This window comes from Loxodonta africana, chromosome 1 (assembly GCF_030014295.1).
Source record: "Loxodonta africana isolate mLoxAfr1 chromosome 1, mLoxAfr1.hap2, whole genome shotgun sequence".
NCBI classification, from domain to species: Eukaryota; Metazoa; Chordata; class Mammalia; order Proboscidea; family Elephantidae; genus Loxodonta; species Loxodonta africana.
Genome location: NC_087342.1, coordinates 227,110,797 through 227,128,273, shown reverse-complemented (window position 1 = coordinate 227,128,273; position 17,477 = coordinate 227,110,797). Strand labels below are relative to the sequence as shown.

Below are 17,477 nucleotides of genomic sequence, written 5' to 3'. Positions count from 1 at the left end.
TGAGATGCTAGGCTACACTAAGCAAACATAAACTAATACAATAACTTAGAGATGGCTGAGAGACAACAGTCAATATTACATCACCCAAAGAAACAGACCATGATTGCCTCAACAAGCTCTCAAAACAAAGAATCGATGAATCTTCTGGATGAAGGTGCCTTACTGGAATTACTAGATCCAGAATTCAAATGACTGATATACAGAACTTTTCAAGACATCGGGAACAAAATTAGGAAGGAAATCAGGCAATATGCAGAACAGGCTAAGGAACACGCATATAAAATAGTTAAAGAAATTAAACAGCTTATTCAAGAACATAACGAAAAATTTAATAAGTGCAAGAATCCATACAGAGACAGCAATCAGAAATTCAGAAGATTAACAATAAAATTACAGTATTAGACACCGCGATAGGAGGAAGAGAACTGAGCAAGTGGAAGACAGAATTGGTGACCTTGAAGATAAAGCACTTGAACCAATATATCTGAAGAAAAACCAGATAAAAGGATTTAAAAAAAATGAAGAAACCTTAAGAATCAAATGGAACTATATCAAGGGAAACAAGCTATAAGTGACTGCAGCACCAAAGCAGGGAGGGACAACAGAAAATACAGAGAGAATTGTTGAAGATTTGCTGCAGAAAACTTCCCTGATATCATGAAAGATGAAAAGATACCTATCCAAGTTGCTCATCAAACTCCATGTAAGGTGGATTCTAAAAGAAAGTCACCAAGACATATTATAATCACACTTGGCAAAACCAAAGAAAAAAGAGAATTTTAAGAGCAGCTAGGGATAAACAAAAGTCACCTAAAAAGGAGAGTCAATAAGAATGAGTTCGGACTACTCAACAGAAACCATGCCGGCAAGAAGGCAATGGGAGGACTTTTATAAAGCCCTGAAGGAAAAAAGAAGCCAGCCAAGAATCATACACCCAGCAAAACTCTCTCTCAAATATGATGGTTAAATTAGGACATTTCCACACAAACAGAAGTTTAGGGAATTCATGAAAACCAAACCAAAACTACAAGCAATGCTAAAGGGAGTTCTTTGGTTAAAAGACCAATAATTCCAGGTATCGACCCAAGACTCGAACACCGGACAGAGAGAGCAATCAGATGTAAACACAGATAGGGAAATCACAAAAATAAATCAAGATAAAAAAGTGCTCAAAACAGGGAAATGGTGATGTCATTATGTAAAAGAAGACAATATTAAAACAATAAAGAGGGACTAAGAAATGTTAAGAAATGTAGTCATAGATCATTCATGTGGAGAGCAAGAAAAGACAATATAAAGAAACAAAAGTTAGGTTTAAACTTAGAAAAATAGGGGTAAATATTAAGGTAACCACAAAAGAGATTAACTATCCTACTCATCAAGATAAAATGTTCTTAGTTGTTCTTATTAGGTGTCGCAGAGTTCGGTCCGACTCATTGCGACCCTATGCAAAACAGAACAAGCCACTGCCCGGTCCTGAGCTATCCTTACAATAGTTGTTATGCTTCAGCCCATTGTTGCAGCCACTGTGTCAATCCACCTCGTTGAGGGTCTTCCTCTTTTCCGCTGACCCTGTACTCTGCCATCATGTCCTTCTCCAGGGACTGATCTCTCCTGACAACATGTCCAAAGTATGTAAGACATGGTCTCGCCATCCATGCTCCTAAGGAGCATACTGGTTGAACTTCTTCCAAGACATATCTGTTTATTCTTTTGGCAGTCCATGGTATATTCAATGTTCTTCGCCAATACCACAATTCAAACGCATCCATTCTTCTTCGGTCTTCCTTATTCATTGTCCAGCTTTCACATGCATATGACGTGATTGAAAATATCATGGCTTGGGTCAGGCACACCTTAGTCCTCAAGGTGACATCTTTGATCTTCAACACTTTGAAGAGGTCCTTTGCAGCAGATTTGCCCAATACAATGCGTCTTTTAATTTCCTGACTGCTGCTTCCATGGCTGTTGATTGTGGATCCAAGTAAAATGAAATCCTTGACATCTTCAATCTTTTCTCCATTTGTGACGATTTTTTTTTTTTTTTATGTTGAGGTGTAATCCATACTGAAGGCTGTGGTCTTTGATCTTCATTAGTAAGTGCTTCAAGTCCTCTTCACTTTCAGCAAGCAAGGTTGTGTCATCTGCATAATGCAGGTTGTTCATGACTCTTCCTCCAATGCTGATGCCCTGTTCTTCTTCATATAGTCCAGCTTCTCTGGTTATTTGCTCAGCATACAGACTGAATAGTATGGTGAAAGAATACAATCCTGACGCACAGCTTTCCTGACTTTAAACCAATCAGTATCCCCTTGTTCTGTCCGTACAACTGCCTCTTGATCTATGTAAAGGTTCCTCATGAGAACAATTAAGTGTTCTGGAATTCCCATTCTTTGCAATGTTATCCATAATCTGTTGATCCACACAGTGGAATGCTGTTGCATATTCAATAAAACACAGGTAAAAATACTTCTGTTATTCTCTGCTTTCAGCCAGGATCCATCTGACATCAGCAACGATATCTCTGGTTCCGTGCCCTCTTCACGAACCAGCCTGAATTAATGGCAGTTCTCTGTCGATACACTGCTGCAGCCGTTTTTGAATGATCTTCAGCAAAATTTTGCTTGCGTGTGATATTAATGATATTATTCTGTAATTTCCACATTTGGTTGGATCACCTTTCTTGGGAATAGGCATAAATATGGATCTCTTCCAGTCAGTTAACCAGGAAACTGTCTTCCGTATTTCTTGGAATAGACAGACGAGTAAGCACCTCCAGGGCTGCATCTGTTTGTTGAAACATCTCAGTTGACAGTCCATCAATTCCTGGAGCCTTGTTTTTCGCCAGTGACTTCATAGACCCTTGGACTTCTTCCTTCAGTACCATCGGTTTCTGATCATATGCCACCTCTTGAAATGGCTGGACATCAACTAATTCTTTTTGGTATACTGACTCTGTGTATTCCTTCCATCTTCTTTTGATGCTTCCTACGTCATTTAATATTTTCTCCATAGAATCCTTCACTATTCCAACTCGAGGCTTGAATTTTGTCTTCAGTTCTTTCAGCTAGAGAAACATGGGCGTGTTCTTCCCTTTTCGTTTTCCATCTCCAGCTCTTTGCTCATGTCATTATAATACTTTACTTTGTCTTCTCGAGCCGCCCTTTCAAAACTTCTCTTCAGTTCTTTTACTTCATCAATTCTTCCTTTTGCTTTAACTGCTTGACGTTCAAGAGCAAGTTTCAGAGTCTCCTCTGACATCCACCTTGGTCTTTTCTTTCTTTCCTGTCTTTTCAATGACCTCTTACTTTCTTCACGGATGATGACCTTAATGTCATTCCACAACCTGTCTGGTCTTCGGTCACTAGTGTTCAATGAGTCAAATCTATTCTTCAGATGGTCTCTAAATTCAGATGGGATATACTCAAGGTCAAATTTTGGCTCTCGTGGACTTGCTTTGATTTTCTTCAGTTTTAGCTTGAACTTGCATATGAGCAATTGATGGTCTGTTTTTTTCCACAGTCTGCCCCTGGCCTTGTTCTGACTGATGATATTGAGCTTTTCCATCGTCTCTTTCCACAGATGTAGTTAATTTGATTTCTGTGTGTTCCTTCTGGCGAGGTCTATGTGTATAGTTTCTGTTTATATTGCTGAAAGAAGGTATTTGCAATGAAGAAGTATTTGGTCTTGCAAAATTCTATCATTCGATCTCTGGCATTGTTTCTACCACCAAGGCCATAGTTTCCAACTACTGATCCTTCGTTTCCAACTTTTGCATTCCAATCACCAGTAATTATCAACGCATCTTGATTTCAGACTGTAGCAGCTGATAAAAATCTTCTATTTCTTCATCTTTGGCCCATGTGGTTGGTGCGTAAATTTGAACAACAGTCGTATAAACTGGTCTTCCTTGTACGCATATGGATATTATCCTAACACTGACAGTGCTGTACTTCAGGATTGATCTCGAAACGTTCTTTTTGACGATGAATGCAACAGCATTCCTCTTTGAGTTGTCATTCCCAGCATAGTAGACTATACAATTGTCCGATTCAAAATGGCCAATACCAGTCCATTTCAGCTCACTAATGCCTAGGATATCGATGTTTATCCGTTCCATTTCATTTTTGACGATTTCCAATTTTCCTAGATTCATACTTCATACATTCCAGGTTCTGATTATTAATGGATGTTTGCTGCTGTTTCTTCTCATTTTAAGTTGTGCCACATCAGCAAATGAAGGTCTGGAAAGCTGTACTCCATCCATGTCCTTAAGGTCGACTCTACTTTGAGGAGGCAGCTCTTCCCCAGTCATCTTTTGAGTGCCTTCCAACCTGGGGGGCTCATCTTCCAGTACTGTATCAGACAATGTCCCGCTGCTATTCATAAGGTTTTCACTGGCTAATGCTTTTCAGAAGTAGACTGCCAGGTCCTTCTTCCTAGTCTGTCTTAGTCTGGAAGCTCAGCTGAAATCTGTCCTCCATGGGTGACCCTGCTGGTATCTGAATACCGGTGGCATAGCTTCCAGCATCACAGCAACACGCAAGATAAAATACAAGAAAAAAACAGAGACTCAGCAGAAACAAAATCAACAACCATGAAGAAGAGGAAAAGACAATATATAATCTACTCAGCACAAAAAATTAAGTGGGAAAAAGAAACTGTGAACAACATACAAAAAAAAAAAGACATCAAAATGACAGCACTAAACTCATTAAAAAGAATTTTTTTTAAATACCTATCCATAATTACGCTGAATGCAAATGGACTAAATGCACCAATAAAGAGACAGAGACTGGTGGAATGCATTAAAAAACACGATCCGTCTATATGCTGCCTACAAGAGACATACCTTAGTCTTAGAGACACAAAAAAACTAAAACTCAAAGGATGGTAAAAAAAAATATATCAAGCAAACAACAATAAAAAAGGGCAGAAGTAGGTAGTATTAATTTCTGGCAAAACACACTTTAAAGTTAAATCCACCACAAAGGACAAGGAAGGACACTATATACTGATTAAAGGGGCAATATACCAGGAGGTATAGGGTCGCTATGAGTCGGAATCACACGTTAAATATTTATGCACCCAGTGACAGGGCTGCAAGATACATAAAACAAACGCTAACAGCACTGAAAAGTGAGACAGACAGCTCCACAATTACATTAGGAGACTTCAACACACCACTTTCAGTGAAGCACAGACATCCAGAAAGAAGCTCAATGAAGATACAGAAGATCTAAATGCCACAATCAACCAAGTTGACCTCACAGACATACGCAGAACACTCCATCTAATAGCAGCCAAGTATACTTTCTTGTCTAGTGCATATGGAACATTCTCTAGAATAAACCACAGATTAGGTCATAACACAAACCTTAGCAGAATCCAAAACACTGAAATATTACAAAGCATCTTCTCTGACCAGAAGGCCATAAAAGTAGAAATCACTAAAACAAAAACCAGGGAAAAGAAATCAAACACTTGGAAACTGAGCAATACCCTGCTCAAAAATGACTGGCTCATAGAAGACATTAAGGACAGAATAAAGAAATTCATAGAATCCAATAAGAATGAAAACACTTCCTATCAGAGCCCTTGGAACACAGCAAAAGCAGTGCTCAGAGGTCAGTTTATATCAATAAATGCACGCATACAAAAAGAAAGGCCAAAATCAAAGAATTATCCCTACAACTTGAACAAATAGAAAGAGAGCAACAAAAGAAACCCTCAGGCACCAGAAGCAAATAATAAAAATTAGAGTAGAATTAAATGAAATAATAAAAAAAAAAGAGTTACCAAGACCAAAAGCTGGTTCCTTGAAAAAATTAATAAAATTGATAAACCATTGGCCAAACTGACAAAGGAAAAACAGGTGAGGAAGCAAATAACCCAAAGAAGACATGAGATGGGCAATACTACAACAGACTCAACTGAAATTAAAAGAATCACATCAGATTACTACGAGAAATTGCACTCTAACAAATGTGAAAACTTAGAAGAAACAGATTAATTCTAGAAACACAATACCTAGGTAAACTAACACAAACAGAGGTAGAACAACTAAAAAGACCCACAACAAAAGAAGAGATTGAAAAGGTAATCAAAAAACTCCCAACAACAACAACAAAAAAGCCCTGGTCCAGAGGGCTTCACTGCGGAGTTCTACCAAACTTTCAGAGAAGAATTAATACCACTACTACTAAAGGTATTTCAGAGCATAGAAAAGGATGGAATACTACAAAACTCATTCTATGAAACCACCATATCCTTGATACCAAAACCAGGTAAAGACACCAGAAAAAAAGAAAATTACAGACCTATATCCCTCATGAAATTAGATGCAAAAATCCTCAATAAAATTCTAGCCAATAAAATTCAACAACATATCAAAAAAAATAACTTACCAGGGATGATTCAACATTAGAAAAACAATTGACGTAATCCACCACATAAATGAAACAAAAGACAAAAACCACATCTTATCCACTGATGCAGAAAAGGCATTTGAAAAGGTTCAACACCCATTCAGGAAAACTTTCAGCAAAATAGGAATAGAAGGAAAATTACTCAACATAATAAAGGGCATTTTTACAAAGCCAACAGCCAACATTATCCTAAATGAAGAGAGTCTGAAAGAATTCCCCTTGAGATGGAGAACTAGACAAGGATACTCTTTATCACCACTCTTATTCAACACTGTGCTGGAAGTCCTAGCCAGAGTGATTAGGCTAGATAAAGAAATAAAGGGCATCCAGATTGGTAGGAAAGAAGTAAAAGTATCTCCATATGTAGATGACATGATCTTATACATGGAAAACCCTAAAGAATCCTCAAGAAAATGACTGAAACTAATAGAAGAGTTCAGCAGAGTGTCAGGATACAAGATAAACATACAAAAATCAGTTGGGTTCCTCTACACCAACAAAAAGAAAATCGAGGAGGAAATCACCAAATCAATGCCACTTACAGTAGCCCCCAAGAAGATAAAATACTTAGGAATAAATCTTACCAGAGATGTAAAAGACCTATACAAAGAAAACTACGAGACACTACTGTAAGAAACCAAAAGAGACCTACATAAGGGGAAAAACATACCTTGCCCATGGATAGGAAGACAACATTGTAAAAATGTCTATTCTGCCAAAAGTGATCTATAGATTCAATGCAATTCCAATCCAAATTCCAACAACATTTTTTAATGAGATGGAGAAACAAATCACCAACTTCATAGGGAAGGGAAAGAGGCCCCAGATTAGTAAAGCATTACTGAAAAAGAAGAACAAGGTGGGAGGCCTCTCTCTACCTGATTTTAGAACTTATTATACTGCCACAGTAGTCAAAACAGCCTGGTACTGGCACAACAACAGAGATACAGGCCAACAGAACAGAATTGAGAATCCAGACATAAATCCATCCACATATGAGCAGCTGATATTTGACAAGGGCCCAAGGTCAGTTAAATAGGGAAAAGACAGTCTCTTTAACAAAGGGTGCTGGCATAGCTGGATATCCATCTGCAAAAAAATGAAACAGGACCCATACCTCATACCATGCACAATAACTCACTCAAAATGGGATCAAAGACCTAAATATAAAACCTAAAATGATAAAGATCATGGAAGAAAAAATTGGGACAATGTTAGGAGCCCTAATACATGGTATAAACAGTACACAAAACATTACTAACAATGCAGAACAGAAACTAGATAACTGGGAGCTCCTAAAAATCAAACAGCTATGCTCATCCAAAGACTTCACCAAAGGAGTAAAAAGATTACCTACAGACTGGGAAAAAGTTTTTAGCTATGACATTTCCGATCAGCGTCTGATCTCTAATATCTACATGATACTGCAAAAAGTCAACAACAAAAAGACAAATAACCCATTTAACAAATGGGGAAAGGATATGAACAGGTACTTCACTAAAGAAGCATTCAGGTAGCTAACAGATACATGAGGAAATGCTCAGGATCATTAGCCATTAGAGAAATGCAAATCAAAACTACAGTGAGATTACATCTCATTCCAGCAAAGCTGGCATTAATCCAAAAAAACACAAAACAATGAATGTATGAATGCTGGAGAAGTTGTGGAGAGACTGGAACACTTATACACTGCGGGTAGGAATGTCAAATGGTACAACCACTTTGGAAATTGATTTGGCGCTTCCTTAAAAAGCTAGAAATAGAACTACCATATGATCCAGCAATCCCACTCCTTGGAATATATCCTAGAGAAATAAGAGCCTTTATATGAACAGATATATGCACACCCATGTTCACTGCAGCAGTGTTTACAAGAGCAAAAAGATGGAAGTAACCAAGGTGCCCATCAACAGATGAATGGATAAATAAACTATGGTATATTCACACAATGGAATACCATGCATCGATAAAGAACAATGATGAATCCGTGAAACATTTGATAACATGGAGGAACCTGGAAGGCATTATACTGAGTGAAATTAGTCAGCTGCAAGGACAAAATATTGTATAAGACCACTATTATAATAACTTGAGAAATAGTTTAAACAGAGCAGAAAATATTCTTTGATGGTTACGAGAAGGGGGAGGGAGGGAAGGAAGGAGAGGGGTTTTCACTAATCATATAGTAGGTAAGAATTATTTTAGGTGAAGGGAAAGACAGTACACAATACATGCGAGGTCAGCACAAATAGACTAAACTAAAAAGCAAAGACGTTTCCTGAATAAACTGAATGCTTTGAAGGCCAGCGTAGCAGGGGCGGGGGTTTGGGGACCACAGTTTTAGGGGACATCTAAGTCAACTGGCATAATAAAACCTACTATGAAAACATTCTGCAACCCACTTTGGAGAGTGGCTTGTGGGGTCTTAAACGCTATCAAGCGGTCACCTAAGATGCATCAATTGGTTTCAACCCACCTGGATCAAGGGAGAATGAAGAACACCAAAGACACAAGGTAATTATGAGCCCAAGAGACAGAAAGGACAACATAAACCAGAGACTATATCAGCCTGAGACTGGAAGAACTAGATGGTGCCTGGCTTACAACCAATGACTGCCCTGACAGGAAACACAACAGAGAACTCCTGAGGGAACAGGAGAGCAGTAGGATGCAGACTCCAAATTCTCACAAAAATACCAGACTTTATGGTCTGACTAAGGCTAGAAGGACCCCGGAGGTCATGGTCCCTAGACCTTCTGTTAGCCCAATACAGCAACCGTTCCCAAAGCCTCAGTCAGAGATTAGACTGGACTATGGGACAGAAAATGATACTGGTGAAGAGTGAGCTTCTTGGATCAAGTAGACACATGAGACTATGTTGGCATCTCCTGTCTGGAGGGGAGATGAGAGGATGGAGTGGGTCAGAAGCTGGCCAAAAGGAAAGGAAAATAGAGAGTGGAGGGAAGGAGTGTGCTGTCTCATTAGGGGGAGAGCAACTAGTAGTATGTAGCAAGGTGTATATAAATTTTTGTATGAGAGACTGACCTGATTTGTAAACTTTCACTTAAAGCACAATAAAAATTAAAAAAAAAAAAAAAACACAGGAAGAGAGCAATACAAACTGACTTTCGTTACAGACTTTAAGTTTCCATTTGATGAATATAAAGCAAACAGGGAACAGGAGAGAAAGCCTAGGGCCTGCCAAAAAGAAACAAATTTTGAAACAATGTTTCTCAAATAAATTAGGCACTAAGAAGGGCTATCTCTTTCATTTAGAGGTGTATAAACCCACTAAAGAGAGAGAAATACTTTACCTCTCCTGAACCTGACACTAAAAGGTAGGTGGAAGGAAAAAAAAATGCCTCCCTTGCGAATTAGTAACCACAAGCTAACCATCACCAGACTTTCTGGTCAAAATTAACACTTACCAGTGTGGTCTGCAAAACCTCAAGAAGAGAATTTCATTTAAAGTGGTCCCAGTGGCCATCACCACCTGAACCCACTAATCAATCTCGGCATCACTACTGGTGGGCCAACCAGACGATCCGTTCAACCTGAGGTGATCAGCCCCAGCGTCACCTATTACACACCATGCCAATTAGTAATGATGTATGTAAGAAACCACCGACACTTAAGTGACATAAAATCACCACCACTTATCAGGTTTTCAGATGTTGCAGCTGAGGAATTCAGATAGGGAAGAAAGGGGACGGCTTGTCTCCACACCATGACATCTCAGCTCGGAAGACAAATGCCAAGGGGACTGGAAAGCTGGGGTCAGGATCACCTGGGGGCTCTTCACTCCCACGTCTAGGGCCTGGGCCGGGATGACTCCAAGGCAGAGTTTGCTGGAAACGTCGACCAAAACCCTGACACAGGATCTCACCGCACGGTGTGGGCTTCGCGTGCCACAGCAGCTGGGTTCCAACGGGGAGAGTCCCATCATGGAATGTTCCAAGAGAAGCTGGCAGAAGCTGTTGGCCTTTTCTGATGAAGTCTGGGACTTTGCTAGGTCCCTTCTATCGTGATGTATTTCTGAAGCAGTCACAAGCCTGTCCAGATGCAGGGGAGAGTCACTGACTCCACCTTTGCACAGAAGAAGTGCCAGAAATGTTGGGGACATGATTTTTAATGATCACAAACAAAAATATTTACGTTTAAGCCTTTGGGACTAACTTGCAATTTGCAGGAAAATAGAGAGGGGCTAGGTGAATAAGTTAAACCCCATGGAGAGAAAACCACCAGACAAAGCCATTCCACAGGACAACTGACCCAGTTTTTTCAACATGTCAAAGGCACGAACTGGGGTGTGGAAAGAGAGAACTGTTCTATATAAAAGGACCTCATGACCAAATCAATTTAATAACCTTGTTTGAATCCTGCTGGAGACAAAGGAACTCTGAAGACATTCTGAGGCCAACTGAGGATATCTGAATATGGCTGGGGTAGTAAATGAAAGAAATCATACTTAATTTAGTAAGATGTCATGATAGAACTGTGATTATGCAAGAAATACCCTTATTTTTTATAGACATATATCAAACTATTTAGCAGTGAAATGTTACGTCTGCGACTTACTTAAAACATTTTGAAGAAAGGGAGGGAGGGAGACAAAGAAGAAGGGAGGGAAGCAAATATGGCAAAACATTAATAATACTAAATCTAGGTTATGGCATATGAGGGCTCATTATATCATTGCTTATCTACACATTAGGAGTTTTTATAATACGAAGTTAAAAAAATAAAATACAAAAGTAACTCCAAGTGATTAGTGCCCAGAAGCAACGGGCAAAAGCAAACACCAAGCCTTCTGAGGGAAGGGAACGAACTTACTCCTGGGCCCCAAAAATGTGCACCAATCAAACTTCAAAAAATGAGCAACTCACAGACAAAAATCTTAAAATACTGAGAACTAGAAAAAATGAGAGCTTAAAAAAAACCCACAAAATCATCAGCTATTAGAATAATCAGAAAATATAATTTAAAAAAACTACAAAAGATAGAAAAAAGGTTAATCAAAATATAAAAAAGATAACAAAATGACTGTAGAGCACTTTTAAAAAATAAAGTAATTCAAATCAAAAACGCAACAAACAGATTTCACAGCATATTAGCACAGGTAAAATAAACTGGAAAAGAGCCCTACCTAAAACTGTCTAGAATGTACCACTGAGAAAAAGTAAAAGAAAAGAAAGACATTAAAGGCATCCAGACTGGAAAGAGAAAAACTGTCTATATTCGCAGATGACATGAACCTGTATGTAGAAAATCCCAAGCAACCCACAAAAACCTACTGGGACTAACAAGCAAATTGGAAGGCTCCCTCTTGTCAGGATGGCAAGTCTCCCTCAAAAGACCGATAAAATCAACATAATCCCTATGAAAACCTAAAACGAAACAAACCTCAGCACACTTTTTTGTAGAAATTGATAAGCTGACTCTACAATTTATATTGAAATGTAATGGGCCTATTAGAATAGCCAAAATAATTTTGAAAAGGAAGGACAAAGGTGTAGAACACATAGGGGTAGAATATATACTACCTGATTTCAAAACATACCGTAAGGCCACAAAATTCAAGACAGTATGGTACTGGCACAGGATGGGCATATAAATCAGTAGAACTGATTTTCAACAAAGGTGCCAAGTCACTGAATTGGGGAAAGGATAGTCTTTTCAACAAATGGTGCTGGGGTACAGCTACATGGAAGAGATGAACATAGGCCCTTATCTCATACCATACACAAAACACTATTCATAGACCTACATGTAAAAGATAATACTATAAAACTGCTAGAAGAAAATCATCGTGATCTCTGCTTGGGCGGAGTTCTTAGGTAATATATGAGAGGCAGGGTCCATAAAAGAATAAGCTGATAAACTGGACTTCATCAAAATTAAAAAACCTTTGCCATTCAATAGACAACATTAGGAAAAGATAAGCCACGAACTGGGAGAAAACATTTGAAAATCATGTATCTGATAAAGGGCTTGTCCAGAATTTACACTTCTTAAAAGAACTCTTACACTGCGATAATAAGGGAACCAAAAATCCAGTTAAAAGCGGGAAGAAGACTGAATAGACATTTCACCAAAGAAAATATGTGAATGGCTAAAAAAACACATGAAAAGATGGTCCACATCATTAGTCAGTCCAGTTTCATTCATGAATATTAATTCAAGAAACCTAAACAAAGGTTAGTAAGAGAAATCCAATGATGTTAATCAAAAAGTAATATAACATGCAGCGTGGTTTGTTACAGAATCCAAGCGTGGTTTTAAAACTTTTTTAAAAAATATATTTTATCACAATGACAAGAACAAAAGAAAGTGATGGTCTCGATAGATGCAAAACACACATAAGTCAGCATCTATTAATGATAAAACCTCTTGGAAAACTAGAAACAGAGGGAAACTTCCTGAACTGAATAGAGGGCAGCTACAAAAATAATAGTAATAAATAGCCATTATATTTAGTAAGGAGTCCCTGAGTGGTATAAATGGTAATGTGCTCAGTCACTAACCAAAGGTTGGAGGTTTAGGTCCACCCAGAGGCGCCTCAAAATAAAGGCCTGGAGATCTGTTTCCAATAAAATCAGCCAGTGAAACCCCCTACGGAGCACAGCTCTGCTCTGATGTGTGGGGGTGGCCCCTAAGTCAGAGTCAACTCAACAGCAACCAGTGGAAGGTGGTAAGTATTTAATAAGGAAACGCTAAAAGCATTCGTTTTAATCAAGGATAATATAAGAATGGTAAGTCCTTTTAAACACTGCCTTGCAGAAGCTAGTCTGCCAAAAGACAGAAAGAGGGTAGAGGGTATTTTTTTTTTTTTTTTTTAAGGAAAACTGATATTAATTGCAGATACTTTTTTTACCTAAGAAAACCTAAGGGGATCTACAAACTATTAGAATTAACAAGAGTTAAAAACAATATGCATTTTGGATATAGCAATAACAATCGGAAAATGTAATTTTTAAAAGGGTATAATTTACAATAGCAACAAAAAATAAGGCATATAAAAATAATTCTAACAAAAAAATATACAGTAGCTCTTTATAAAGAATGTTATAAAAAGAGATTAAAACTACCTAAACAAATGAAGAAAGTAGAGAAATCTGTCAATTAGGAGGAGAGAAGGAACTGCTGGACAGTGAGACATTCAGAAAATGAAAAATGGTCCTGAGAACAACTGCACTGTAACATCCCCCACAGAATATCAACAGTGTCCGAAACAAGACTGGACAAGCCCACTTCTGACCACGAAAATGACTCAACAGCCCTTCTCCTAACTCTGTCTTTCTCTAAAGGGCTTCTTTACCAATGACATTCCTTGTCCCCACTCGAATCCTCCAAAACAATTAATCAACAAAGCATCCCTAGCTTCTTGATAACCACCAATCTAGAAATGAACCTCACTTCCCCCAATCCTTCTGGAATCATCCAGCACATGGCCCAGCCCCGTAAGAGGCCCCCTCCTATCTTTCCCAGTTCACGATGCTCCCAAGGTTCCAGGAGTACGTTCTCCCTGGCCTGCAGGAACCTAAGCTAAATAGACCCAGTTATTATTATTATGACTCTTACCTCTACTGATGCTATTACTACACGTGCATTCCTGGTATTTGTTCAGTAGGCCTCAACGAGGCAAAAATTGTTCAAGTAAGTTACTTCTGTTTGTCTTACCGTTATTCTTTTGCAAGTATCATCTACTTCACAGAAAAAGAAAGAATGAAAGAAAAGATTCCATACAAAAAAAAAAAAAAAAGACAAAATTATTAGGAAAAAAGCAATGGTAAGAAACAAACAAGAAAATTTATATGAAAAAATAGGCAAACAAAAGTACCCAAGAAAACTCTGAAAAAGAAGAGTTGTGAGTATATACTAACCTTACCAGATACTAAAACATAAAAAAAAAAAAAAATAGTATGGCACTAATACATTAAGGACTAATAGGAAAAAAAAAAATCTCAGAAATAACCCCAAGTATTATACTTAAGGGATAAAAGTGGTATCTAAAATGTATGGAAGACAGCCTACACAAGAAAAGGTGTTAAATAAATACGTAGCCATCTAGAAGGGAAAAAAAATTTTTTTAGATCATACCTCTCTCCACAGATTGGGATAAATTAAATGTAAAAATGAATCTATAAAAACACTATACAATAAAAGGAGAGTGTTCCTTTATAGTGCTTAAGTTTAGAAATAATCCAAATGCCCATCAAAAGAGAATGGGTAAAATGGAATGAAGCTATAAAAAAATAATCAGGGATCTCTCTACATACTTCTTTGGAAAATTCTTCAGACAATATGGTTAAGTGGCAGAAACGGAAAGGAGGCTTGACAAAGAAGAGTGTGTAGAGTATGTTAAAACATGCCATCATTTTCCTTAAAACAGTAAAAATTAAAATACGGTATTTTGTATGCATATATATAAACTCTAAAAAGACATAAAATAAACTAATAAAGTGGTTGCCTGGCAAAGGAGGGGGAGGTGGTGAACTGAGTAGGGAAGACTAGGGTAGGAGCCAGATTTTCCTTATTCTTTCCTTATACTTTTTAATTTTTGAAATATATGAATGTATTGATTATTCAAAACATTAAACGTAACTGAAAAAAAAAAACAGTTAAAGACACTAAGTAAGGTATCTTAATGGAAACTTGGAATTATCTTTTGTATCGATCACATCAACAAAAGACACAAAGTATTATTTACTGGTTCCCTTATATAAAATCAACCCTAGGGGGCAGTTCTACTCTGTCCTATAGGGTTTCTATAGGGTTGCTGTGAATCTGAATCGACTTGAGGGCAACGGGGTTGGTTTTTTTTTTGTTGTTGTTGTTTTGGTTTTTACATAAAATCAGTAGATTATGTTTGCTATTTTGGATATAAAAGGAGAGTATGCAGAAGGGCATGTTTGAGCTCCTAAAAAGTACTAGCTTAATCCATCTAATACTGTTGAGCCTTTTTGGTTTTTGAATATCTATGAATTCTGGGTTTTATGAATTCAGTATTACATATTCTTACGAAAATTTGCCTTGATTTTGAAAATATTCTATTTGTAAATTTTGCTTTGTTTGGAGATGGATTTGGGGAGATTATTTTGCTTTCAAAGGTGCAAGAATAACCAAAAAAAAATCAAACCCATTGCCGTCAACTCCAACTCATAGCAACGCTATAGGACAGAGTAAAACTGCCCTACAGAGTTTGCAAGGAGCAGCTCGTGGATTCAAACCACTGACCTTTTAGGTTAGCAGCCAAGCTCTGAACCAGGATGCTACCCTAGATCTCATTTCCGAAAGAAACTTGCCAAATCTCTTACAGGGAACAGTCAAGACTGGGAATGCCCTGGCCACTTCCTGTAAAAAGGAAGGAAAGTCTGAGCTTGGTCCTGATGGAAATAACAGACACCCAGAATCCTAGATCAAGCAGTTTTTATATTCAGGGATTCATTTTAGCACACTGAAGTAAAATGAGTAATGTAATCTCTCTATTGAGTCCTAAATTTTGATGACGTGACAAGCCATTCTGTGTGTACAGAGAAGTTCAACAAGGTTCTGAAAGCCCCTGAAAAAGCCCATAATTTTATATCTTAAAAACCCAGATACCACTCTCTCTTACTTCAAAAACACTGATATGAAACTTTTTAAATTCACCACATTTTAATAACAGGCTAGACTAGGTAACTCCAAAACAAAGCACATCCCTACCTCAACAAACCCCAGATATATTACCAAAATTCTGAAGACACACATGCAAAAACTAGGCTCTACAGGATCCTAAATCTCAGCCGTTGTTTTAACGTGTTTTATTTAAAGTCATAAACTCTTTTCAGGACTCTTAAATAAAAGTCTCAAGGCACAAGACTCCAACAAGCCCGAGCAAATACCTAAGGAACCAGATGAACTGATTAAAATTAAGCTCCCTGTATTTATATATTTTGCTTAGCACCCACGACCTATTCAAGATGTATAAGAAGCACTTTAAAAACTGAGCAGCCAATGTCACGTCACCTTCTTCCTCTTCTTATGACTGCCACCCCCACAAAACAGAAAGGAGAAAGGAAAACATAAAATGGGAAGTTACATTTTGATGCTGATGTTGGGAAGCACTATGAAAATTTTATCTGGATTCAGGGTGAGAATCCCTCGCTCATGACTCCTTTTAACGTCATTCATCAATGGGTCCCTTAAACAGAAGATGGAGCTGAATCCTTGCACAAAGTACATATATGCACTGTTTCTCTACAGATCACGTAAGCTTGAAATATATAGCCCAATAACCTAAAAGAGTATTTAATGAGGCTAATTTAAACTAAAAAAACCCGAAACTGCTTAATATACTTAAAGTACATGATTCTTTTTAGTATTTTAATATATTGTAATTGAAGTGATTATCTGTTTACAAGGTACTTTAAGAAGAATAACACTGCCAACGGCAATGATGATGGTTTCATGTAACAGCACTTGCCATTAAAACACAAACAACCAAAAAAGCTCAAGATATAAATACCATGCATGTGCCAACTAGCAAGATGAAATGATCGATAAAACCATTCTCCCAAATATGCCTCAATAAAATGGCAGGGCACTTTCTTGCAAGATTTCAAACACAAATTACACTGAGCATGAAATGACTGACATTTTCTGCTCTCACTAACCAGTAATGCAAGCAACTATGAAACTAGTCATTCTTCTCACCCTTCAATCTGAAACATCCAAAAATAGATAACTAAATAAAAATTGAGATTAGGGTATAGTTTTGCATTTTCCCAGAACCACATTTTGTTCCCCTGAGAGCATGATTTTGAAAGCGGAACAGGCAGGTCTCTCAGGCAGTTCTGTCTATCCTTGAACACGATGTGGAGGAAGCCCAGAGAGCTGGGGCACTCACCTGCTGCGGCTGGTACCTCTGCTGGGACTGGGACGGCAGATACTGGGCCTGCGGTGGGAGGTGCGGAGGCTGCGGCTGCTGGTTGTAATATGGCTGTTGGCCTTGTTGGCAGTAACCACTGACACCTTGCTGTCCATACTGAGGTGGCATCTGTCAAAAAG

General features: G+C 38.0%; 1 protein-coding gene across 9 annotated transcripts in view; it reads right to left on the bottom strand.

Annotated features, from left to right (window-relative positions):
- ARID1B (AT-rich interaction domain 1B) overlaps positions 1 to 17,477 on the bottom strand; it is a 500,120-nt gene that overhangs the window by 338,603 nt on the left and 144,040 nt on the right. For all 9 annotated transcript variants that reach the window (XM_064292621.1, XM_064292627.1, XM_064292638.1 and 6 more), the window contains exon 3: positions 17,317 to 17,466. In XM_064292621.1, coding sequence (XP_064148691.1) covers positions 17,317 to 17,466 — 150 coding nt within the window. The remainder of the gene's footprint in view (positions 1 to 17,316; positions 17,467 to 17,477) is intronic.